Here is a 26,978-nt window from a genome sequence, read left to right as displayed (position 1 = left end):
TGTGTCTATTGTTGTCTATGCAGGTGAGCGAACCCATGTCTGAAGTGCGCCACAAACAGCCCGGGCCAGGCCTTTGCTCGTGAGCCTTTTGTGAGGGGCAGCAGCTCTCCATGCCCAGTGCCATTGGCGGCCATTGGCCCAAACACGCTCTTGCGTGCACGGAAGCGCAGAGCCACTCAAGGTAACAGCGGGTGGAGCTGCCAGGCCGTTCCCATAGCCGTGCCATGTGCCTACCTCCAGGCAGAGGAGGAGACAGAGGACGGGAAGGAGGATGAGAAGGACGAAGGCACTTGAGCCTGCCGGTGCCGCTCCGCAACACACCCACCCCGCCCGCCTTGAGCCTCGTCGGCCGCCGTCCGCCCATCCCTCAGGTGAACGCGTATCCCTCCGCCGCGGCCGCCCCTCGGCCGGGCTCGCACCCGGCAGTCCCCGGATGGAAACTGTGATGGCGGCCGGCAGCACCTCGCCGGGCGGTGGCGGTACCCGAGGTAACTTCGCGGAGGGCGTTGGGCGGGCAGCGGGAGGGCTCCGCGTGGAGCGGGAGGGACAGCCCGGCGCGGCTCGCAGCGGAGCGGAGCGGGTAGAGGGCGCGAGTGGCTGCGGCGGTGCTCCGTGGTGAGGGTGAGACTTTAAATAGTCTGTGCCCGGCGGCCCCGGGAGGTTCGCGGGGTAGCCGGGGCTGGGGTCGAGGGGACCGCGGGGCGCGCCCGGGGCGGCCGGACCGGGCAAAAATGGCCTCGTCTACTGCTGCCGGAACGGTCGTGGGACTGTATCCCTCCGCCGGGCTACGCGCCGAGAGTCGCGGCCGCCCCGGGGCCGTGCGGGCGCCTCCGGCGGGCGGGGGCGGCGCTGCCGCGGGGCTCCCGAGGAGGAGCCGGGGAGGGATGTGCCTGGCTCGCCCCTACCCCGATGTTGAGCAGCTCCCGCTGCTGTGTCCGCGGTCAGACGGAACCCGTGGCGCAACCTTGAGGCGGTGGCAGCTCGGGGGCTCCGTCGTCCGCTGGCCCGCGCTTTGTCCCGGCGCTTATCGGTCTCCGCAGCCCCTGCCCGGCTCCCGGCCAGCCCCGGCAGCGTCCGCGGCACCGCTGCTCCCCCGGCAGCCCCGGGCGGGCGGAGGCAGAGTCGGCCCGCATGTGGGCTGGCGCTGGTCGCGTGTCGGCGCCGCGTTCAGCTGTTGTGTTCGTAAATGGCAGGTTCGCCCTGTGGCACGGGCTGTCCATGTGTGTGAGCTCTGAGAGTGCTTCGGTGGTTTATTTTCATTTATTTTTGCAAAAGCACCGTTGTGCTGGTGAGGTTGTATCTGACTGCTCCAGCGCTATGGGTTTCTTAAGATCTAGTTCTGGAAGTTCTTGCATGTGTCCAGGTCTTGGGACCACTCTAAATTTGCAGGCATATAGAATGGGACTAGTCACGGGGTGTACTTCAGTATAATTTTATTTATTTATTTATTTATTTAGTAAAATTTAAATAAGTCTAAATTTTGTCAGAGATCTTGAAAATACTGCTTGCCGGGATACCTGTTTTGAATTTAGTTCTAAATGGCAAAACTGTTAAAGCTACCTAATTTAGCAGTGTCTAGCTCCTATCTGTAATTTCTCACTAGATCAAAATATATGGCTAAAACTTTCAGTCTATACTTTCTTTAAACAAAATATGGACATATTGCAGCAGTTTTTGGGGGAAGAAAATTGTGGCTGAGAGCCTCAAATGGTTACTTACACTTGTTCTTAGTGGTTTGGGGGTTTTTTGAATGAGAGTTAACTGTGGCACATGCTTAGGTATTTTCAATGTTTGTACTCACTGTATCTGCATTTAAATCTACTTACTTGTTTCAGATACTGTGAATGTAATAGTCTGCCTCCTTTCAAGGCTTTTGCACAACTTTCTAGAAACTTATAATTAGGCCTTTGCCATTGAAATTTTTCTTAAGAAAAGATAAGTGCCTTTTGAGTTCAAGTTAAAATTGGATGGACAGACATACCAGTCAATCTTTTCTGTGCTGTTTTTAAGTTAATCATGTGTTTATGCTTCCCAGTTATGAATGCTTGAGATGTAGTGGCAAAGCAAAGGTAAAATAGGCATTGTTATATTGTGTATATAGATGATATTTATATTGCATTATTTGGGAGTGAAAATAGTTCATGTTTTTGTCTTCAATGTATTAAAAATCCACATAATGTGAATTTGTGAGGGATTTGTGCTTTTCAGCTTATTCTTTCAGTTATGCTTATATTTACACTATTTAAAATACTTCTCCTTTTGTTTCCAGAGCTTTTTTTAGTATTCCTCCTGACTGTGGCCTTTTCTGAGTCTTGCATACTTACCTCTTCTGTGTGTGTCGAAAAAACCCAGATGCTGAAGAATTGAAGTCAAGTATTTTTTTAGCACGTAAGTCAGACTTCTTTGAAAATATACATTTAAAGATTCCTGTGGGGTTTTTTTAATGGTTGTTTTGAATAAATATTTTTATTTGTCATGCTGCAGGTGCTTGTTGATAGTTGCTACCCAAAAATAACAAAATTAAGTTGTAATTTATTAGGTTAATTAATTAAACGAGATCTTAGATCGGGACTCCTTGCCAAATGTAAATGTTGCCCAGTTGAGGACCACACTGGCCTGGTATTGAAAGCCTGGGCCTTGTTCTCTGCAGCACTTTATCCACTTCTGATTTCTATAGTTTTAACTGTAAACATACTTCAGGTTTCAGTGTCTGACAGTGTAACACTTTAATCTGAAGGATGGGCAGCTACCATCAGGATGGTGTATTGCATCATGCAACCTGTAATCTTTGTGTTGCATCTGTGTATTAAAAAAGTTGTTCAAACAAACAAATCCAGGTCATTTTTAGTTACTTGTTCTTTATCTGGAAGTTCAGCTTGCTTCTGTTCAAATAAGGGATATACCATTGGCAAGAGAATGCATTTTAATGCAGTACTCTTTTAGTGGAAATGGAGTGTAAATGCACATGAGTTGTTCTCCAGGCTCAAAGTAGGGTAATATCCCACGTATTAATCTTCGGTGTGGAAGACGGGGAATGTGTCATTGAGTTACCCAAAGTGTTTCCATTTGGAGAGACTCCAAGGAGGGAGTGTATGTCTCTGTGGTTTGTTGTTTTGGGGGTTTTTTTTGAGTGTCAGATGTATAGTTGAAGTCTTGCAGTCTCTTCTCATATCTGGAGGACACAGTTCAGTGAATTTACTTGATATAAGAGTCTGTGTATGGTGTCGATGTTGTGTTTATTATTTTCAAGAATTGTGCAGAAGTGCTAATATCTTTTCCAAAGGAATGCACTAAAACATGTGCTTAAACAAAGTGTTTTACTTTTCTTGCTACATGATACAAGAACATGGACTTGAAAATTTTTCAGTCTCCATTTTCTTTGTCAGGTATTTGAATGTCTAATGCTAGATACTTCCTTCTCCCTGGACTGTGGGAAAATACTTGAAAGACCTTAGGGCTAATGCTTATGATGGCTTGGGGATCTAGAAGCAACCCTTGCGCTTAGTCACAGTGAGGGAGAGGATGTGATCATTCTTTCAGTTTGAATGTGAATAAATAAGATGATCTCATGAGTTCCAAGTCTGTGTTGCTTCGGGGTGAGCACGAGAGTAGGGGAGAGAGAATCACTGATCAAATTTCAGCTAACAATTTACTAACTTTTGTTAGGAAAGAAGAAAGTGACTTTGTGACTTCTGTGGAAAAAGTTTGTAGTAAAAAGTGTTATACTAGTGAAGAAACAGTTCTTCCTTTCTAGTGTTGCTATTCAGAATTCAAATTAATTTTGCTGCTCTTTCAATTCTGCTGATTTCTGTGTCGACATTCTGTGCGGGAGTGTTGTTCAAGCGTAGACTTGAGCTGCTATAAATTGTTGGTGCAGCCTGTTATGGAAACACTGACATGAAGTCTGTAGCGAGACAGTGATGCTGACCATAACTATTTGAGCCTTTTAATCCATAGAGGAGTACTGCTGTCAGTCATGCCCTGAAAATATTAACATGTATCCAGGAACATGCAATGAGAAACCTGAGAACTTTTGTCTGTTGACTACTTCAGACTCGTGTGGTACTAAAGGTAGGCATGTGAAAAATGCATTGTAGGTCAGTGTCATTGGTTTTTTGGTGTTGGTAAAGGTCATGTCTCCATTAGTAAAGTAGATCTTTTGTCAGGTTCTGATTTTACTTTCTTTCCTTTTTAAGCACAATAGTTACTTGTTTTTAGTACTTCAACTAGGTTCAGTTAGTGACCTATGTCACAAAGGAGTGTTTTTATTTGCTTGAAATCCCAAATGAGTAATAAACACTGGCTTCATTTAAAAAAGGTAGGTCTTGGGATTTCTTATGCTTACAGGGTGAGAGAAACCCAAAATTTGATGACATGTATCTTTCAGTAGATGTTGTTCTTTAAAACTTATTTTTCAAGTTTTATATTTTTTTTTTGAAAAAAAAGCCCAAACAACAAACCAGCAAACACCCCCAACAAAAACAAGCAAACAAACAAAGGTACAGTGTAATAGCTTTTTTTTTGCCTCCTCCTTTTATTTTTCCCCCTCGAGTGCTATTATAAAAATTAATAACTTCAAAGATTGGCATATATTTGTTAATGAATTGTAATAGCTGTTCTAATTGCATTCGTTTTAAAAGTAGTATTTGCTTTGTTTTGTTTTTTAATTTCAGGAGACTGGAATGGGGAAGTTGTAGAGCTTTGAGAATAACTCGGTGCAGTTGTCTCATCTGCTGCCGGAAGTAAGACTAAATCGCAAGAATTCATGTAAAGAAAAGCAAAACCTAAAATCATGTCATCTGAACAGGAACACTTTTTTTGTGGTAAAGAGCAAATCAGTTTCTTAAGACACAATGCTATGAAGAATTTTTCTACAGACATTACTTTGAAAAAAGAACTGATGAGTGATCCTTTAAGTATGACAATTCAACCAGCAATTTTAGATGTCAATCTCACTTACGGACTAAAAAATGTGAAAATTGAATTGCCCAAGGTGAACATTCCAAATGAAGTATTAATGAAACATGAAGTTGATAGGTTTAGAAGACTCTTTCAGTGTAAGCAGCAAACTGCAAGGAAGTCCTTAAGTCTAGACAAAATAAGTGGAAGCAATCCCAATTGTTCAGATGGAAGCCACTTGCAAATTATACCAGAAGTGCAATTTGAAGAAGGGTTGAAAACTGCAGCAAAGATACTGAATTTCACTTGTACAAAGTGTAAGGATAACATTAGATACAGCCCAAATGACCTACAGAAACATTTTCAGCTGTTACACTATGGTGAGTTGCCTTTGTATCCTTGTGAGATGTGCAGCTTCTCAGCTAATGACTTTCAGTCACTTAAACAGCACAGACGCATCCATCGTGGCACTTTAGTAAAATGTGAGCTCTGTAATGATGAACAGATATACACTTTGTTGGCTTTGACAAAACACTTCATATCAGAGCACTGTGTAAATGGATGCTTCCAGTGTGAAAAATGTGGGTTTTCTACCCATGATGTGGGTACATTTGTTCAGCACATTCACAAACATAAAGAGATTCTCTATAAATGTGGAAAATGCCATCAAGAAAACTTTACAGAAGAGGAGCTCCAAAATCATCTTCTTGTTCATACCAATATGTTTTCTTTTGGTTGTCCTTATTGCAGTTACAGCACATCACGGAAAGATTATCTTTTAAAACACATCATAGGTTTACACAGAGACCACTTAATTGCAAAAGAAAAACTGGAAAAGGATAAATATGAAAAAAGAATAGTAAAGACTCCAGCAGGACTGAAGCTTGTGTTAAGAAGGTATAAAATGGGAGCATCAAAAAAAGCACTCTGGAGATGGAAGAAAATAAGCAGTGGAAGTGACAGTGCCGGAGAAGAAAATACACAAGTGCTAAGAAGTGTAAATAAAATTCAGACAAATGCTGAGGAGCTGAACCAGTGTATGAGAGATGTGGAAGCAAATGAAGAGAATGATCAAATTAAATACACAGAAAAGCGTCATTTCATGGGTGGAATGCTCTCTGCTACTACTGCACAATACAATAAGGCAGATGATGGAACAAGTTACGGCCTGGGATTATTGAAAAATGCTGTTCATGGGCCAACAGTATTGATGGTTAAAAACAATAAAATATCTGTTCCAGCAAATTACAGTGCTAAATTTATGGGCTTTAAAATGGTAGATGGAAAACAACATATTGTTATAAAATTACTACCTACAAGTAAGCAAAATGAGTATTTGTTGGGTCAGAAACTCGATCCTGTTAAAGATGGTTCTACAACTCCTTTGCTACAGACTGCTGATTCCTGTGGCTTTTCTTCAGGTGCTATACCACATGTAACTGATCAGTCAGCGTTAAAGAACAATTATGTTCATCCATTAACCTCCCCTCCGTTTTCTTGTCCTGCTCGTCATTCAGGAAAAACAAAAGTGGAAAAACAAAATAACTCCATATTGTATGGGAGGAGTGTTTCTGAAACTGCAGCACCTTCTAATATAGCTGTAGGAAGAAGTCCAAATTATTTGCCAGTGAAGCTGGACTCAACTGTACCTCCACATGAAGAGGTAACAAAAGTTGGAACTCAGAGTAGTATCTCACGGGGCAGCTTTAGTCCTTCAAGTCATCCTCAGGTATTACCAACCGCTATTACAAATACTCTTCATTATGACCCTATGAAAATGCCCTTCTTTCCTGAACTGAAAATGCAAAATGGTGGCCTGAATAATAGTAATGGAGCTAATAATCTCTATTATTCAACTTCGGTGGATTCATCTAATGAAGGATTGTTGTCTTTTCACAACTATTCCAAAATGGACTCTTTGGATAATCCATGTAGCATTTGGACATCAACAGATGACAAATACAAAGAATTTAGCAAAACAGGTTCTTTTCAAAACAGTAGAAATGAATCTGCATCTTCATATTCAGAATCGATGAAAGGCTTAAAAGCAGAGAAAATTGTGTCAGCCCAATCAAATATTAATAAAACTTATGAACACATAAACACTAAGAATAACTCTGTGTCTTTTAAAAGCCAATCTAAATGTGATGTTGACAGCAAGTGTTCTACAGAGGACAAGCTTAATGGCCAACAGTATTTGGACACTAACATAGATCAAGGCTTTCAGAACGTAGCTGAGAAATTCCAGGAAAATGCCTCTGATTGTGTTAACTCTTTTTTAATGCCTAAAATCACGTCTGTGTTCTCATTGCAAAGTGAACAGGCAGCTAATTATTTATCGCCTGAGATAAACCAGTTACTGCAAGATGTGTTAAAAGTAGAAACAACTTCTCAGCAAGAGTCCTACAGCAAGACAAATAACTGTGTAAAACTTCATTCTGATAAGCTGCTTTCTGGTCCTGAGACCAGGAATGCAGCCTGTGTGCATTTAAAAAGCTCTGCAAGTGCGCGTGGTTTTCAGAGGCCTCCTTCTAATGTAGACTTCAATTTATATAAGAGAGAGTTGAATACAAGATGTAGCACAAATGAAGGTACATGTTGTGGGAGAGAAAGACAGACACCCAAAACATCATTTGATTCACAGGATGCGGACAAATTATCAAGAACTGCGGGTGTTGGTACGTTGCTAAAAACTCAAACAGATGAGTTTACACAGCAGTTAGTAAAAGAGGAAGTACTGTCTGCAGCTCAAAACCCTAGCAGCTTTTCACCAGTTTTGCCTGTTCTTCAGGAACAGAAGAAAGCCCTTTTTGTTCAGTCCCTTCCATCACGATTTTTTGTTCCTTTCCACCTTTCTAACCAGTCTAGACAGCAGGTGGTTTCAGGAAAATCTCTTCCATCAACCAGTTCATCAGATGGGCATGTGACTAAAGGTGTACCTGCATCTTTTGTTTCAAATAAAGGACCTGGAATGGTTCTGACTTTTGCTGGGGAAGTTGGAACAGTTACAAATAGCGCTAATGATAGTTCTCAGGTTTTAGGGGGAATTGCATCCAGAGAACTTGGAAAAATAACCATATCAACTTCAGAAGTGAAGGGGGAAAATGACAGTTTTGGAAGTAAAAGAAGTTCCTGTAATGGGGAAGTATGCAGTACAGTAAATGACTCGTTGAATAGTATGTTATTCAAAGCACCTCTTTCAATTACAAGCTCATCAGAGTCATCTGTGAAAGTAACTTCTTCTGTGAAGGTGTTACCAGAGCACCAGGATGCTGTTCTTGGTTCTTTGGAGTCAGTAAAGCAACAGGAAATTAAACAGGAACAACATGTTTATGCACTTTCGCCTGATGGACAGCAGGGAGTTTTTCTGAAATGTATGACACCAAACAAGCCTGTAGTTCACAAACCAATTCTTTTTCAGGATAATGCTCGTCAAAATTGTCAACCAAAGAAAACTGGAGCCATGCAACAACAGCTTTTGCTGAAAATAAAGACTCCTACTTCACATACACTGTCTGATACCACTCAGTCAGTAAGCAACTTGGTGCCCTCACTACAGGTGGATAACTTGCAGTTCCTTACTCCTGCACTAGCACAGAAACAAACTAATCTTAGTTTTAATGATGCCTTAAACTTACCAGGTGGGCTAATGCCAGCAAATGCCTCTTTGGCAAGCTCTAATCCAGCATGTTGTGTTCCTCCTGCAGGGACACAGTTGCAAAAATGTTCTACTGAGAGTATGCAAGTAATAACTGCTAACAAGAGGAATAACTTTGGTTGTCAGAAATCCACATGGAGCAACCAAAACAGAACTGCAAAAGTAAAACCTAGTTTAAAACAAGCTGGGTCTAAAAGTTCAGGAACTGTGGGTGTGCAAAGAAACAAGAATTTCAAACGTAAAAGGAAGGCTAGTTGCCCAGAACCTCCTAGAAAGAAAGTAGTGTTGCACAGGAAGTGTAAGGAAAAGAATCAGGCTGAAATTGTTAGTGAATCAGGTAGCCCTTACAAACCAAGGGCATCAAAAAAAACTGTAAGGAATTTGAAATTACTCCCTTTTAATTCTAACCAGCTTGTAAAATGCCCCCGGAGAAATCAACCAGTTGTTGTGCTTAATCATCCTGATGCAGATGTTCCAGAAGTTGTAAATGTAATGAAAACCATTGCTAAATTTAAGGGACATGTTCTTAAGGTTTTATTGTCAAAAAGAACTGTTGAAGCTCTTCTGCAGCCAGAGTTCTGCAATCCTTTGGATGTAACTACTGATGATTTTTCTCAAAAAAGGTACAGGACAATAAAACCCATTAGCCCTGTGAAAGAAAGATTTGTCTTAAAATTGACACTGAAAAAGACCAGCAAAAACAATTACCAGATTGTGAAAACTACCTCTGATAATACCTTGAAAGCTAAGTTTAGCTGCTGGTTTTGTGGCAGAATATTTGACAATCAGGATAATTGGGTAGGACATGGACAGAGGCATCTGATGGAGGCTACTCGAGATTGGAATTCATTAATGGAACGATGACCAGTGAAGAAAATTTGTATCATTCATTAAAGTTAAAAAAAAAGAGAATTAGTTGAATTAGGATACACAAGTTACTCTGTTTTGTATGTCAGTATTGTAACTGAGGTTGAAAAACGATGCAAAGTGCTTGTGTTTTAAAAGAGAGTATTCCCTATTGCCATCAGATTTGGGAAAGATTAAAGAACTTCGTGGTTTAAATAACTTGTAACTAACTACAAATACAATTCCATAAAAATATGTATTATTTTTTATTACTGCTATAATTTGCTCTATTTTTATTCTATAGAGTGAGTCTTCAGGGCTTTTGTTCTGTACATACTTAAAAATCCCTAAACATGTAAATATTTTTATACTTTTTAGTTACTTGGTATAATTCTTGCACAGAAACTACACCCCTCCCCCCAGTTTGTCAGTTCTGTGCATGCACTACTAAACCAATTTTTGAAATCTTTTCAAACAAATACACACAGGTGTTATCCTGGGATTTTTGTTACTTTCACTTATTAGCTCTTGATTTTATTTTTCAGGGATTGAACACTATTGTTAGCAAGTGCCTCAAAGATGTGAAGCAGTTTACATTATGTTGACTGTGTAACCATGGGTCCGTATAGGGCCATTCCCCCAACAGTTTCATTTAAACAAAGCCATATGTGAATGCTTTAAGCTATATTGCTATGCACATGACACTTGTACTATTTCTGTGCAGTTTGTCTACTTTCTTAGTGAAGTATTTTTCATATAAATTAATAAAACATGTTATGATTGTGTTAATATGGTGAGTCAGATTGAAATCGATTGAAAATATACAGTATATATATTCATATTGTATATGGTGTTTAAGAATGGTGAACATTCCTAATCTGTATTGATTTTGTCACTATTAAATTTGCTATAACTTGTGTTTACAGAACATGACTTTGAGCATTTATAGAAAATATTTCTGTCTTACTATGTCTGCCACAAACCCTATAGGAAGGTCAGGATACGGGGAGGTGCAGAGCACCATTTCAGGCCAGTATTTGCATTATAGTTTTATTTCAGGTGCGTGTAATTTGTCCCCATAATGACTTAATGTTTTCTGCTATTGCTTATTCAGATGCATTGCCTTTTGGGGCACCAGGGATTTGGCAAAATGAAGGCTTGAGTTACTCTTCCCTTACTTTACCAGCCAGCAGAGTAGTGTTCTTAGGAGCCTGCTTGCTTTCTACTTTCAGTTTTAGGGATAATGAAGACAGACTATGCTTCACAGTTTTTAGTCTTTATATAAGGGCATGTAAACAAAAGACCTTCTCTTAACCATAGGGACTGAGGCTATACAGATGAAGGTCTTTGTTACCCACAGTAATTATGTGTTGAGACTTTGTCCTCTGGATTCTTAATGAACCTGTAGGCTAGAAGCTTCTGTCTTAAGTGGTATTACCCTTACCGTGGGGCTGGCACCTTTTGCCTGAGTATGGCAGTTTAAGCCAGCTTCCCAAAGTATTGATGAAAAAACTGTCAAAATTGAATAGTAGGCTTGGAGGGGACTGGGACATTTAAATCTCTGGGTTTAGATTGTATGCAAGCCCAGGTAGTTTTCTGTTACTGTTTCCATAAGGTGAAAATGAAGATTGCTTTCTACCAGTGCAACAGTAGGAAGTCTTTCATGGATGTCATAGGCATGTCACCACTAACCTGAATTCAACTTACGTTTTAAAAAGTGTTAAAATTATTTAAAAACAATTGCTTCAGGCTAGATAAATTTTTCTTTCTTGATCTGTGTGTTGGCAGGAAGCCTTGTAGCTGGTGACTTACGTAAGGGAGTCAACTGAAGCAGTCAAGGCAGCATAGTTTGGGTGAATTAATACACAGTTGGTATGTGTTGTTTATCCAAACTGGATCATTTTGTGCTGAACAAAGGGCTTGAGCTCTGATGTTAATTTGGCTAGGAACTTTGAAGGAGACTGGTGTAGTGGTGAGGAAACAGGTTGGAAAGAAACAGCATTAGGAAATGACAAAAACATACTAAGATTTTTTGACTAGAAGGATCTATTGTCTGCCTCAGTTTGCTGTCCTGTAAACTGTGAAATTGAACCCATGAATTTTGGACATTGCCTTTGCCTTCTTTGGAAAAAATTTATGTGAAGTTTGTTTCTGAACCTACTTGCTGCAATTTCAGCAAGGATGACCAATTTTTATTAAAAATTACTTAGCAATGAGGTGGAAATTCTGCTATAGCATTAGGGGGGTTTCTCTATATTGATGAATCATGAGAGTGACAACTGTCACTGGAATTTTTTTCTAACTGGTTTGTTTTCCTTTGAATTTCCTATTAATTAAATGGTACTGCAGAAAAGAATGTTGTAAAGATAGGAAATGTTGAAATAAGGTTGCTTTATACGATCTTAATTCATTGTCATGTGTCACTTTTTCCATGGACATCCATCTCATTTAGTGCAGAGAATTGTTGCTCCCTCCTGAGTAGTGATTTAATATTTTGTTCCCCTACCCTTAATTATGTCCTAATATTTAGAGCATGTTGCTCAAGTACTGTTCTAAATACATAATTCTTTTATTCTTATGGCCTTTTCCATAATGCTTTGTCTGAGGTCCTAACAGTTTGGCATTTCTGCAGATTAGGTTTCAGAAAATCTCAAGTGGGACTTGACTGAAATTAAGATGGCAATTAATTACCGTCAGGAGAAATTTTGGTTGAAGTGATCTGACTGGTGTCGCAGTAGATGGTGCAGTAGAAGGTGCAGGGACAGTATGTTCAGTTCTTCAGTGAAATGTTCAACTACTTTATGAAGCCACTATTTTACTGGCTGACTCCTGCAATGTTGGTGCATTTCTCAGCATTCTCAGTAAATGGGGGAAGGTATCTTACAAATATCCTACAAACCACAGTCTTTTTCAGTACACAGCTACAATTTATTCCTGAAGTATTGTGTGGACCAAGTGAAATACATAAATCCATTTGGAAAACTATTCAATGATCATATATTTAATGCTTGTATTGTAATGGGTATAGCTATGTGTCAGGGTTGCACAGGTAACTTAAAGTGTGTTAATTTTGAGTGCTTGGCTTTGCAACCATAACATTTTAAAATAGCTTGTAACAGTGCACATAGCAAGATAAGAAACCTTAAATTGATTCTAGTGTTTTGGGACATACAAAAATAGATGCAAACACAGGATCATCAGCCACTTGTACAGTATTTGTATTATGCATTGAAGAGGCCTAAATTGTGTTAGGCCTTAAAGAGGCCCCATTGTGTATTCTTGGCAAGATGTGTATTCATCTTGTTACAGAGCTGTTGTTATGTGAGATTTTTTTTTTTTACAACACTTCCTAATAATCTCTGTTTGCTGCTCATGCTTTTGATTGAAGGAGGAATGTAGTTTTGTAACTTGTGTGTCTGAACACTTGGATTTTTGAGAATGCAATTTCTTACTCCTTTCATGGAGCAACATCATCAGGAATGATACACAGTACTTGTTGTACTCTGTGTATCAGGTAGGCAGACAACACTTCTCCTTTGTACATTATTAAATATGATACTTTGCCCTGAGTTCTCAGACAAAAGAATTACTTCATTTTTAGTTCTAGGTTTAGGGTGTTTTTGTGTGGGGGGTTGTTGGTTTTGGGTTTTTTTTGGTTGGTTGGTGTTCGTTTGTTTTATTTTTTATTTTGTTGTTTTTAGCTATTCAGTGAATGGAAATTATTTGGAAGAGAAATTAGTTATCACTATCAAAGAAAAGTGAGGGGAGAGGTGTGTTGCTGTGTCTGTCAGGTCAGACTTGCTATACCTGTTACATGGTGCATACGCATGATGGCATTAAGATGACTGCTGGCACTGCAACAGCTGCACCAAGTCACCATTTCTTACATTCTGTAATGGCTTTTCAATCCATAGCATTGGGATTTTTAACACAGCTGGCTTCATCCTGAACGCCAATTTATTTTATGTCCAGAATGTAGGAAATGATAACTTGGTACAGTCATTTACCTGAAACTTGCTTAAACTTTTCTCTATCTAAAACTGTGTTTCAAAACAATGTCTACACCAAAGTCCTGCCAAGGTGTAACAGATCTAGCTTGGGTATGGAAAGCAGAGTAACCAGTCTGCTCCTTTGTTCCTGTATAAAACACCAAGTGTAGTAAAGTAGGCGATAACATACTGGTGTGATGTGTATGTGTTTTGGGGGTTTGTTTTTTTTTCGTTCCCCCATGAAGCCTTCTTTTGTGCCTAAGAAGTTCTCATCTCAGGCTGATGGGATTATTTTGTGGAAGGTTGTGTTGCCTATCAGCTCCCTGCCTTGTCAAAACTATAACTTAGCCCTATAATCATTTAGAACACGGATAAAAAGTAAAGAAGGGTTTAGGGTGAAGGTAACTGGATGGTTTATCTAGAGCATATTTGTTATTTGTAGGTTAGCCACAGTATTACATGTAGTGCTGAGCACTTGGAGCCGAGGGGCAGGAGCAGCAGTGCTTTAAAGTGTTCAGTGCTAATTACCTTAAAAAGTGATACCTAGTTTCTTGTATGAAAGTCTATAGGTATACACTTGAATTTCCCTTGCTCACACTATTTTTTTTCCCCAGTTCTAGAATGATGGAGATACAGCACACTTAACTTGGAAAGCAATGTTTGAAGAACCTAGACATTTTGAGGAGCAACACAGAAAGGTTAGCAGACAGACTTTGTTAGTACAAAGTTTAAATACTGTGCATGTACAGTACATGCGTGAAAGGCAAGGACTACATGAATGCAAAGGAAGTTAAATACTCAGTGGCTACTTTTTCACAGAATACTTCCATTGTGAGTATTGCTTGAAATAGCTTCTAGAGTGATGCTTAAAGTAGCTAAATAATAGCACACATATAGAAGGAGTAAATTAAGCTTGCAGCCACTACTAACTTTTGTGTTAATTTTGACACCTTGACTTTGCAATCTTAATGTCCTAAACATTTCAGTAGTATTAATCATAGTATTAATATAAAACTAATACCAATAGTAGCAATATACTCTAATACAAATATTAGCAATACACTAAACATAGCCCTTATGTAGTACTGTGAACTGTCAGGTAGGCTTATGTAATATCTGTATACATTGTTTTGTACTTGCCAGTCTTATTCACATTACGTATGGTAAGTACCACCTGTGTTGCAGAGAGAAGAAACTGAGATGCCTCAAGATACGTAGGTAGCATGTGCTGAGCATTGTATTAGCATACAGTTCTTTCTAGAAGAGAGGTGCATTACTTTTAGAAGTCATTGATCAAAAGCACAAGAAAATAGCTGCAGAATACAGCTACACTATGGCCCTAAGTGACTTGCTGAGACTTTGCAAGTCTTGACTCAGTCTTGCCTTTAATGCCTTGAATATAATCCTAGAGAACGCTGCCTGATTTGGAACAAAAGGAACAAACCAGGTGTGTATATAAAGTGTCAGTTTTAGAAAATACCTTTAAGATGGATGAGTCTTCAGGTCCAGTGAAATCAAACACCTCTAGAACTAATTAACAATTGCTCCTAAAAGTTTTTCACTTGTGCAATTTATACATTCATCAAATTAATTTTCACCACTTGAACATTTGTGGAAGTTTACTTTGTTCACAATAATACAATAAGTAAACCACTGTGATTAAACAGGCCTGAAAGAAGTGGTTTTTTTTCTGTATGTGTGTCCATAAATTCAGCAAGAACTGAGTAATTAGTTTAGCAATGAAGCAGTGTACCAACAGTAGGCAATTTGAAGACAAAAGATTTCGCAGTCATTAAACCAAATATGTGTGTGTGTCTATATATGAGATACAGCTGTAAAAAGTGATATTGTTCATACACTAGTGAATTGATGCTTTCTTGCTGGAAGGGTGCCAAGAAATGCAGTCCAGCAAAGTCTCCATACACTTCTGAGTTTACAGTATTTTTAAATTTTATTTGTACATCTGATAATACAAGCAAAAATATCAGTGAAACAGGGTGAAGCTGAGGGAAAGTACAACACGTCCATAAATCTAAAACATTCAGGTGGATTTATTGCCACTAATCACAAAGTACAGTCGTATTTTCAACTTGTGCACAGTGGTATATTAGGTCAAGTTGCTCTAATTTCTGGGACTGTGCACTTTACGAAGAAATTGCTGAAAGCAGTGGTATGTGGTAAACATGGATTGAAAGAGTAGATTACTATGGGTATTACCATTTTTAAAACGAAAATGTCCTACAAGAACTCTATCTCCAAATAGCAGTCAAAGGACTAACCAGGCTGGTATGCCGTTGTTCTTCATGTGACTTTGGATACCCGTGTTGTCAGAGATGACAGTGTATCTGCTTTGGCTTCTTGTGTTAAATGTGAACACTTTCCTGATAAGAGTGACATGGGATTGAACTCCATGAAACACATTTCTTACTACTCTGTAGGTGCTCTTAAAGAGTGCTTCCCATAATTTTGGATTTTCTTCTTTTAATATCTTGTCCATGTCTTGGTATGTTGGAAGAAATGATTAAAGAAGTCTTCATTTTAGCAGTTCAGTTTGATTAAGAAACTCTTACAACATGTTTCAGTTTTGTTGAGTCTTTTGTGTTGTTCTGGCTGTCAATTAGAACCAGGGAGGTGCGCTGGTGATTCTCTACTATTTCAGCAACACTGTCAAAGCGCTGGGTAAAGAAAACAAAAAATAATTAGTGCTGGCTTCTTTTAATGCTATAATATTGACAGTAATCACTGCATCATTTTATCTTTGCTTCTCACATAACTGAAGAGAGTTAAACTACAACCACTACCAAGTGAGATGCTCTGCCTTTTAGTGAGAGCACTGATCCTTCTCTTAGTTCTGATTTTAGTCATAAACAGATTAGATTTGGACAACAGAAGATATTACAGGCACCAGCTGTCTCCTCCTTTACATTTGTGATTGCCACCTTCACAAACTGAACCACCGAGTTTGCTATGGGCCACAGTGAACTGACATTTCATGTTACCTTAGTGTAAAGATTGGCTGCTCAGAAGCTGTGGCAGATGTGGTTCAGCCACCTCAGAGGGAAGGCTATCTCTGGGAGTAACAGGTAGGCTATCTCTGGTACAGGCAGCCATCAGTGAGAACTGTTCTAGGTACACAGTTTTAATGTCTGTCACTGTAAATTAATATCCAGGATCTGCTAGATCTGTTGCTTTTCCTTTTGGTCTTTTGTCAAATAAAAACTTTGGACTATCTATTTATCCTGAGGTCATTTTTCACCCTTTGTTGAAGACCAGGTGACCTTCAGGCTATTATATTTTCTGTAATCTTGCAACTGGTGCCTGGGAGGCAGATAATTAGGTTACGGCAAGCCTACTTTCACATTGCTGGAAAGCCTACTCTATGCAGTGATAACAAACTGTTTTTATTGGTATTTGTGTTCCGAGTTTCTGCTTTGCAATCAGAGTAATTACCTGTGTGGCAGAGTAGCCAACCAGTGATCTTTTCACTCCAGAGCTAGAGTTTAACATCTTCTTTATGTGAAAACAGTATTAACAGTAATGTCATTCTCATTTTTGATAGTGTTGGGGGTTTTTGTTTTGTTTTTTGAACATAGCTGTTCTTCCTTTGCAATTTTCCAAGAAATCTAACTAGAGTTTTAGAAGGTAAATAGAAGACTATAAACAGTCAGAAAATTTATCTAGCAGCTGCAGCCCTTATCCTGTTAACTTTATTCAAAACAGCTCTATGAGTATATTTTAAATTTGATCTGTGGTTTTAGTTACAGTGTCCAGGAGTTGACATAACACTGGTTTCTCTAACTTGACAGAGAAGGGTATATTCTTACCTTCATACATGAAGAATCTTTTTGGTCATAGTGCAATATATCTTATTCATTGCTTATTAAAGGTATATAATTGAAAACTGTTAGGAAAAATATCCCCACATCATCTCACCTCTTCACCACTTTTTTCTCTGCCCAGTGCATACTGTCTTGTTGATTCAATAAATCGTATAGGAATGTTGTACACTCTTCTGTTGTAAAACACCACCAGTGTGTATGGTTGCCGTGAGTCCTGTCCAGAACTCTTCCTTACTAGAAAAGATCCATCCTAAAACGATAAGAGTAGTCCGTGTATTTGGCTCATTTCTTTCCAACAACTTAGTTTGGTTTTGGCTTAATATTTTGATTTATATTAGCATTAAACTCTTTTCTCCCATTAGAAAAACAGAATAGCAGCAGATGAAAAGTAGCATGTATTCCTGCTAACAGTAGCTTATGAAGCTGTCATTTAAGAATCACCCTTACCACTGCCTGTTCCCTCTCTCAACCAGAGAGGAAAAAAAAGAAATAAATACACAGTGGCAGCCATCTGTTGGGGTCCACAGATTGTTAGGGAATAGTTCCTGTCAGTGGCAGTAGCTAGGCGAGAAAGCAGGGAGAAGTAGAGATACCATTTCTCTAGAGCTGTAAAAAGCACTGTCAGCACACTCAGGCACCTGCACTCCCAACCCTGTAGCCCTGTGCTCACTAACACACAGTAGCCTTCAGCTGGTGATAGCCCCCATGCTCTCCCCCTTTATCCTGCTCTGTGGACTTAGGCAAGAGTGGAAATGTGCTTGATGCTGAGGATGCAACTCTACATGCGGCTCTTGTGACACCAGATTTTGTACAAAGAATAGTTGAGAATGCAGCTATTGCAACTCTTGCAACTATCTGCAACTAAATGCAGTGTTGCTATTTCAAAATGCATAGCAACACCAGCCTTTCCAAATAGCTGTTTTCACGTGAACTGTTGGACAGTGGTGGAGACCACTTAAAAGTCACTGGGCTTTGCATTTCTTTTATGGGGTGTGTATGAGCTATCAGATCTTCCTCAGCTCTCTAGTCTGTAATAGCTTTCTCTGCAGTGCTTTGGTCTTGCAACGAAAGCCAGAGTTAACTAACGTCACCACAATAATTTCAGGTTTGACAGTACTTGCATGGCACAGTAGTTCTGACCTGTTCAGAATGCAACTGATGCTCTTAGAATACTTTCAGGTTGTCTTTTTTTCAAATTTTTTTTTTATTTGAAGGTTTGGGTTTTTTTCCCATAAACCAGAAATTTTTTCAAACTGACTTACCTTGTTTGATCGGTACAATGCATCTTCTGCCATTTTCCTATCACAGGTAGCAGCATACCATGCTTTACTGTGAACACCAGCATCCTAAAAAGAGAGGAACAGTGTTTCACCTGTAAAATAATAATAATAATAATAATAATAAAGAATATGGCCTGTAGGAGAGTTACTGCTAAATAATGACAGCTGTGAAGAACTAAAATGCAGAAAACACAGAGTTTAAAAAGTCTTTACCAGGAGTTCACTGTTTTAGTTGGATAGAGATAGGGCAAAGAAAAACTAGAGTGTCAAAACAGTGGTAACAGATTTGTGGTAGAAGGCTGATAAACAACAAAAGAGAGATACCCTGAGGAAAGCAGTCAGGTTCAACTGTAGGACAGTTTTAAAGATGGAAGCTATTCCAGTAGAATTTAAAGAGGAATAAATGTTGAGGAATGCTGAGGAATAAATAGACCATTAACAGTTTAAATGCTGCTCAGTTGTGGGCTAGCCATGAGGTGTTCAGATTTGGTTTGTGTCTAAGCTTTGGGTGATGCCATGATGATTTTTTGGCTTTTCTTTTATACCCCTTTTATACCTTTTTACAACTTCTGTATTCTTAGTGCTTTTTGCCTACATTCTTGGACTTGTTTGTTCAGCTGGGAGACTAAACATTTTAGAAGCTTCGTTGTTAGGGATCAGTGTGCCCCAGACCCCAAGGTCCTCTCCAGAACACATTCTGTAAACCAAGATAAAACCATCCAGGGGAAGGTCCCTTAGGGAAGGGGCTCATTTGAGCCTCTCACTGGGGAATTTTTGATAGATATGCTAATTAGCAAGACCTATAATGTTATACCAGATCTTTTGTGGCTGTACATTGCGCTGTGCATTGGGGTGCATTCGACCTGGATGTAATGCACCTAAGGATCCTTAAAATAAATACCAAGGTAAAATCCCTTTTTCCCTTCTAACCATGCATGACTCTTGATTTTAAGACCAGGAAAAGGCATAATGGGAATGAAGTTTCCCATATCCTTAATGCTGTTTGTGAACACAATCATGATTGTCTCCACCTGGACAGCATGAAGGTTGGATAAATTTTGCTCCAGCTTTATGATAAAATTAATTTTCACACAGGCTTTGTCACTTCTGTACAAAACAGATTAAAGGTGAAGTTGCGCATTATAACTGAGCTGGTCTAGCTCGCTTACTGAGGCCGGAAAGGGTATGTCTTGGCTTCTCTTTGGGCTCATTTTGTTGCTCATGGTGAGATAATTCACTTTATTTATCTTGCAGAAAGAAGAAGTTGCCTTTTTTTGTGTTTGACTGCCAGGCTGGTTTTCTGTAAGTTTAGTGACTTGGCTCAACCCACTGCCGGATCAGAAGGGAACAACAGAGAAGCTGGGAGGGGAGCTGACGGTGAGGAGAGAGCAGAGTCTCAATTTTGGGGGCATTGCACTAAATTCTTAGACTGGCTCAAGCCATTACATATAATTTTACCTTCAAAATTTTTCCATTTATTTCTTCAGTCACACTATTCATTGGAAAAAGAAAGGGTGAGAGGAACTGCAAGTATGAAAGGTACTTGCCCACATAGAGAATGAGTCCCGTAAACAAATCTTTGTTCAACAAAACAAGGAATCAATGGCCCCCCGGCCTTTCTTCTAACACTATCTGTAGCCTATAATGTAGAAGAAGACAGCTGCTGCCAAAGTTTGGATGGGAACCAAACAAAGAGTAAATGCCATGGGAATGAACGACATCTGTGAGCACCTGTATTGTGCAGGATGCTACAGCAAATGATACTACTGTATATAACTACTGGGAAAGTAGCACTAACAGCTAAATTTTTTTTTTTTTAGCAAAATGGATCTTTTATTAAGCTCTTTTTGCCCATGGCTGTTACATTAAAATTGCAAATGTAATTGCTATGAGCTATTTGTTTAGAGTCTGCTAGATTGCTTATTTGAAAGTAATTTTTATAATAAATATCCAGTATGACATAGTTAAAATTTTCCAGAACTTCAAATAGTCTTGTATTATGTTTGTCATGTCAGACTTTAGAACACTTGATGTTACTGGCTCTGCATGATAGAGCCTTTGTTTTACGCTCAGCAGAACTATTTTTACCGTGTTTGTGACTACCAGGCTAATAAGAATGGCTTTCTGCATTTTGTAGTCTCCCTTCATCCAAAATGAGAATAAGGGGAATAGCACTGAAATGAAAATAACTTTGCATTTGCTTAGATCATTCAAAGCTTAATGTTGCAACAAAACACATTAAAAAAAGAATTTGCCATAAAACTGACAGTATTAACTGTAATGAGAAGAGATCTGTTTAAAGGAATAGAAAGGAGTTAGACTTGGGAGAGACTAAAAGACATGGGGGAGGCATAACAGCATCATTGTATTTGCTTACTGCACTTTTTTTTTCCTGTACACCATTTGTACAGCTATAAGTTAGAAAAAAGGAGGTGATTAAAAACTCTTTATAGCCATCTATATCAAAGACTAGACTTAAGTATATCACCACAGATTTCCTTGTTTCAATGATGTTGAAAGTACAAACTGGGGAGTCAGGAAGACATGAAACTAAAGCTTTTTAAAGTTTTGTTTGAAGTGACTGGTAGAGTGCCAAGATTGGTTATAATACTATTTACATTTTTTTCTACAGTTTATTAAACCTCTAAACATATTTTAATGAAAGCTAACATTCAGATTATTTGTGCTACAGAAAAGCCTCATTGCAAAAGGGGGCATAGAAGCCCTCCACAAAAGGAGTGTCATTTTCTTTTGAAAGCAGGTAGGGGTGGAAATACTATTTTAAAATAAAGGATAAGAAGATAGGGAGATTTCGGTAATATGAATTTAGCTAATACTATACCTGGTCTGCAGAACTTGAAATAGATGAAGTGCTGCTGGGGAGGGAAGCACCCAAAGAACGGTTTGCAGCTTCTGGCACTTCTAGAAAAGCGAAAGAACAACATGTATAAGTTTTCAAAGTATGTTTGTTATGACGTAAGAAATTGATTTGTTACAAGGACTTTGGAAGATCTGGAAACGGTTGACCTTTGATACCACTCAGGAAAGCTTTCTACTGAAAATGGATGGGGCCTATATGAGTACTGGGACACTTTCCTGCCTAAAGGGTAGCCTTGCTTGTGAAGAGAAAACCAGTTTGGATAACAAGTTGGTTATTAGCCAGAACTAGACTTAGAATACAGGAAAAAAATTCTTCCACCACCAAAGTGAATGAACGTAGCAACAGATAAGAAAATGCAGGAACACAATGCAAATATTTGTGCTCAGTCCAACGTCAGAAGCAGTCTTACAGGTGAGGGAGTCAGGAAAATGAATGTATCTCAGAGACAATTTTTCACCAGTTTAGATCACCTGAATTGTTTGTATGCAAGTGCAAGAAGTCCAGGCAGCAAAATGGAGAAGCAGAACTAAAAGAAAGCATTATGATGCTTAATTATAATTGGAATAAACAAAGCATAGTAGAAAATAATTACTAGGGCTGAAATACAGATGTAAGAGTTTAAGAAATCAGAAGCAAAATGTTTGATAGTGTTGCATAGTAATGATATGAAAAAAGTAAGTATAGATAATTGCTTTCTGGTAAAACAGAGTTTGGCCCAAGAGTGTAGGTGTCTCCTATAGGTACTTGTGAGCACAGCTGGATGCAAATCAATATACTAGAGAAGATCATTGTAGAAAGTTGAGTGTTACATATTTTGTTATTATGGGAGGTTTCTTTTCCTGTGTGTTTTTATTGGGGAAAACAAACGCTACTAGGATTGTTAGCATTCACCTGTTTCTGGATATGGTGCTCTGCAGACTATGTTGTCAAGTCTTCACTAATAAAATTTTAGATTTTGGTTAAAAAATGAGTAAGAATGTTACAGAGAAGACCATACAGTGACCAGAATTAAAAAATTCAGTTGGACAGGAGACCTCAAAGACAATTGTGTGAAGTACATTTAGAACATTTTGTAGTAAAGTTGCAACTATCTGGAAGCTGCATCCCAAATGGAGGGGAGACATTGTAGGGAGCAGTTCCAGCTCTCAGTGAATTAATAATCACCTGAAGAAGGCTATTCAATATTTTGAATTTTGTTTTTTCTGTAAAATTTTGACTGACCAGCTGTTAAAGCTACAGCTGAAGATAGACTGTATGACTAAAGCAAGAACTGCCATAAATCAGTCAGATTAGTGAATTAGACTTGACAAAAAGACATTAAAATAAGTAATGAAAGATGCCTTAGCTGTGTCTAAAAACGGAAAGAGAGATTGGGCTTTATGCAATAAGAATTTTATTGATTTTAAAGATAATCTATGTACTAAACAAATAGTAGTTCTGGCACAGAAATGGAAATTTCCACAATCAAATTGGAAGCAAAGTTTAAATAATCTTTACCCACATAATCTTTACCTAAGAAATTTTAAAAACTGGCACATGAAATTCAGGAGTGGTAACAGTTATTTTATGTAATTTTCAAGTCAGGATGGTACCAAATGATTAAAGAATACCAAACATAATTGCTATACCTAAAGTAGAAAAAGTGACTTGAGCATCTACAGGGCTTTTTGTCTGATTCCACAGAACACAAGGCCCTAGGAGAAAATTCGAAGGAAATAACATTAAGATTTGGAAGTAAAAGCACAACTAACAAGAGAAAATCTGAGTCTTAGCCAAGTAGATAAAACGTTACAGCTCTTCCATGAAATAACAGAGTTCTACAAAGAGGGAATGTGGCACCATACTTAATCTGGACTTCAGTGGTGCATTTGATGCTGTGCCATATGGGAAATAAGTACTTTTAATGATGAAGATGGAAGTTAGCTCTAGGCTTGTATGGGGACAAAGAAGAGATGGCAGGTTATGCTGAAGGGACATTAGTGATTGGGACCAGTGGTATGTCTTATAAAATTGTTATTGGACCGGGCACAGAATAAGATTATGCTAAAGAAAGTTTACTAATCAGAGCATAATTTAGCACCAGATGGCCTCAAAGAATAGTTATGGTTACAGAAGTAGTAAGAATTTATGCTTCAAGTTGAAGCACATCAGTTGTGTGACAGGAGGAGACAAACCTGAGTGCATCAGTCAAGAGCATTAATGTGAACCATACTATATTTCCTCAGCACAGGAGATAAAATTGCAACATGCATCAAGCAAATGTTTCCAGGAAAGAGATAAACTTACATGCTGTTATTAGTGTAAGCTACACCAAATGTAGATTTTTATGTGCCATTCTCACCATCTGTTTACAGTGTGAAAGATATGTTCAGACTGAATATGTACAGTAAAGGGCTTACAGGAAGGTCAGACAAGTGTCTGCTAACAAGGAACTATAAAAATGTTAGATCTAATTTACACTTCTGTACAAAGAGAGTTTATATACATATTTCCTAATTTGTTTTTAACTGTGAACTGAAACAAAATCCATCTTGGAAAGCACCGCTTAGAGAAGAGCTTTAGCATTTGCTATTATAAAAGTACCTTCTTTTTTTTTCCTTCTGTAGAAAAAGAATAAATTGGATGCAATAATAATCTGTCTATTTTCTAGGCAACAGAAGCCTTGAGCAGTCCAGAAATGTCATATTTAGGATTCTTCTGTGACAAGAAAGACTGATGGAATCTTTATTACGATGGGAAATGACCCAAACTGCGTTTGCTAGAAATTTCCAGTATTCATAAATGTAAATGAAGCACCCATTTTACATCAATAACCCTGACATACTCCCTTAATTTTACTAGCTGAGTTAAGATCCTGGATATTTGACTTCCTCTTTGTATACATTACAGATATATTAATTCATTTTGAATTAATGTGCAAGGTATTTTGAAATAATTTTAATTCAAAGGTTAATTTGAAATTACAAGTTAATCACGTTTTAATTAAAAAATGGAATTATACTTACTTGGCAGAATTGAGGACTTTGGGAGCAGAGGCCTGAAATAAATGTCAAGAGATTACAGAAAGGTCTGAGGGGATCTACCCAGTCCTGATAATATGAAAATTGTGTTATTTGAAGCATGCAGTGGTAAGAGTGTGTTCCATCTCACCCATTTGTTCATTAAGAAATAGGGGTCTGATACAGGTATTAAAAAAAATGATATCCCAATAGGAGGAATTTAAACATATGGTTTAAATCTCCATCACCTTATTACAGATTATATCCTCTCGTGTTTTGGTGATGGTTATAGTATTTGTATGCATTCATTTGCTATGTTTTATTTTTTTTGCTACTGTGAGGCTTCAGGAATCTCAGCTCTCAAAAAGCAACAGGAAGGCTACAGTGAAAAGAGTGCTCCCCTTTGAGCCTCTCAGAGTTTTGTTCAGACCAAGCAGTAAGTGCTGGTGCATTGCAGTATTCAAAAGATGGAAAGGGAATCTTACTTTTGGGCACCACTTGGAAGGGGTGGAAGTGGAAGCTCCTGGTTGGAACTGCGTTGTCGTTCTGGTGCCGTAGGTTTTTCTGTAGTTTGGGAAAACAAACGGTAGAGTCGAGATTTCTTCAGAAATATATTATCCCGGATTAGGGACTCCCAGTAGGTGAAGGAGGGTTTGTTTTACTATAAATGTTGGGGTTTTTTTCCTTACATGGCAGCTTGGCATTGCACTGCTTTTTTTGTTAAATTCTAGGCAAATATCTGTGCGGTGGATATCTGTGCAGGGCTCCGTGACACAGCGGGAGGGCGCTGGGGCCGGCTGCCTGCAGCAGCCGCGGGCTCTCACAGCCGGAGCCGGGGCGGGACGCGTTTCCTGCCTGCGCCAGGGCCTGGCTCTTGGCAGCCGTCGGCTCCGTGCGAGATGGTTCTAGCTGAGCTCAGAACCCGTCCCTCCCTTCCCCCTTCTCCACTTACAGGGCTACGTGGGCACGTTGCTGGCCCATTATTGTCCGACATTAGCCCGCCAGTAACCTCAGCAGTTTTACTGTGACTGCTTTTAGAGAACAATGATATTCAGTGCAACTAAGGCTGCCCAGATCCAGTTTGACACTGCTAAAACCAAACACCACTCAAAAACCTAGAGTAAGTTGAACGTGGTGTAGTTTGTCTCATGTTTTTAGTAAAAAAAAAACAAAAACAAAACAAAACACCAGTTCAGATAAATGTAAACTTTTTTACAGTAGTGGCTATAATTTACCTTCATTTGCAGTTAAGGTCTCTCTGGGGGGTAAACATGGTTTCTGCAATAAAAGGGCAGGACAAGCAAGTATTAAATGGCACTTGTACAGCAAATGTTTATCCTTTTAAGCTTTTTGTGGAATAGTTTAGAATTGACAACATCCTGGAAGAATTAGGAGGCAGGGACATAGCCATTCTGTGAAGAGCCTCTAATTGAAGTTTGGGATTTTGCAAAGTTGATTTGGAAAGAATTTTACCCCAGTTTGTGGGTATAAATAGATGGAGAAAAAGTAAAATCTAGACGGTTTGTTCTTATCTCAGGCCCAAAAATGAAGAGTCTCTCCCAAATACTTGCAAATCGAAATTTGATTTTTTTTTTATTCGTCTATGCACACAAATGTCTGAACATACTTCTTTTTACTGAAAGTTAAACTGTAAGTTTAGCTCACAGTACAACTGCAACCAATCTTCCCATTTCTTTTTTTTTTCATTTTGAAACAATGATAATAAACTGCCAATTTTGAAATATTTTTCAAATTAATTTCTTTGAAAATTTCAACCAGTCCTCTTACTTTCTGCCACAAGAAGTTTTGGGATATTTTTCTAATGACAAAATACTGAAAAACCTCTGACAAATTCTGGTAAAATCCTGCATATTTCTTGAGCTATCACTTGCGAAGAACTCATGTTCTCCATAGGCAGCCCTGTACATTCTGGGAATACTTCTAAATAGCCTGTGTTCCCATTTATTTCTCATTTATTCAGTTCATGTACTGTGTTTATTGTTACATCCTAGAGCGCTGAATTCAAAGATTGCTTTGATCAAAATATTTTTCTGCTTGAGCTTTCTCTCTGATCTTTATTCATGTAATAGCACCCAAATATTTCCTGTCTTTATAACTCTTTCCCCTAGTCTTTTTAAGCATTTATGCTGTAATAAAACCCGCGATAAAATTGAGTTTTACAATAAATTAAAAATCTAATAAATTTTTTGTTTGATTATGCAATTACAAGTCAACTTACTGGTGAAATTACTGCATTAGAAGTTTTCTTGCTGAAGTATGGAGCAAAAAGAAAAATAAAGAATATGGTTACTTAGCAGATACATGGATTCGTTTAGCAACTAAGCATCAGTTTCATTGATTCCCAGGGTATTTCTAAGATGGGATTCACTGGATAGTTGTAGCAGTTAAACAAGAATAAAAAAAGAATAAGGGTATCAGATGCAATGTGGGCACTCAGGAAAGGTACTTACACAAGGAAGCTACAACTCTATCCAATACTTAACGTGACTTGGGTGGGGCAAAAGAACTTTAGTGAAAACTTTCTGCCCTTCTAGGCTTGCATGTGCTAGTGCTGCAGTGTGGGACC

The 26,978-nt window shown here is 38.7% G+C and overlaps 2 protein-coding genes across 11 annotated transcripts in view; one reads left to right on the top strand and one right to left on the bottom strand.

Moving 5' to 3' along the window:
* The first annotated feature begins 399 nt into the window (after positions 1-399).
* On the top strand, positions 400-11,981 carry ZNF518A (zinc finger protein 518A). 2 transcript variants are annotated; one of them, XM_032117145.1, is made up of 3 exons: positions 400-488; positions 2,270-2,388; positions 4,674-10,331. In XM_032117145.1, the coding sequence occupies exon 3, from the start codon at positions 4,793-4,795 to the stop codon at positions 9,419-9,421; it is 4,629 nt and encodes a 1,542-aa protein (XP_031973036.1). In that variant the 5' UTR covers positions 400-488; positions 2,270-2,388; positions 4,674-4,792; the 3' UTR covers positions 9,422-10,331. The 2 variants fall into 2 exon arrangements, with proteins under 2 accessions (XP_031973036.1, XP_031973037.1); XM_032117146.1 differs by lacking the exon at positions 400-488 and adding an exon at positions 831-1,193 and having other exon boundaries at positions 4,674-11,981.
* Positions 11,982-15,320: 3,339 nt separating this feature from the next.
* Positions 15,321-26,978, bottom strand: part of BLNK (B cell linker) — a 94,972-nt gene continuing 83,314 nt past the window's right edge. For 5 of the 9 annotated variants that reach the window (XM_032117151.1, XM_032117147.1, XM_032117149.1 and 2 more), the window contains 8 exons: positions 26,631-26,661; positions 25,627-25,669; positions 24,877-24,955; positions 24,398-24,429; positions 21,354-21,433; positions 18,494-18,577; positions 17,326-17,481; positions 15,321-16,067 (listed from right to left, as the gene is read on the bottom strand). In XM_032117151.1, coding sequence (XP_031973042.1) covers positions 15,948-16,067; positions 17,326-17,481; positions 18,494-18,577; positions 21,354-21,433; positions 24,398-24,429; positions 24,877-24,955; positions 25,627-25,669; positions 26,631-26,661 — 625 coding nt within the window. In that variant the 3' untranslated portion in view covers positions 15,321-15,947. Of the gene's footprint in view, positions 16,068-17,325; positions 17,482-18,493; positions 18,604-21,353; positions 21,434-24,397; positions 24,430-24,876; positions 24,956-25,626; positions 25,670-26,630; positions 26,662-26,978 lie in introns of all 9 variants that reach the window. The other 4 variants (XM_032117155.1, XM_032117152.1, XR_004241660.1 and 1 more) reach the window with 3 other exon arrangements.

The sequence above is a fragment of the Corvus moneduloides genome, chromosome 8 (assembly GCF_009650955.1).
Source record: "Corvus moneduloides isolate bCorMon1 chromosome 8, bCorMon1.pri, whole genome shotgun sequence".
Taxonomy (NCBI): domain Eukaryota; kingdom Metazoa; phylum Chordata; class Aves; order Passeriformes; family Corvidae; genus Corvus; species Corvus moneduloides.
Note: the sequence above shows the minus strand (reverse complement) of the source record. Positions and strands in the feature narration are given on the sequence as shown.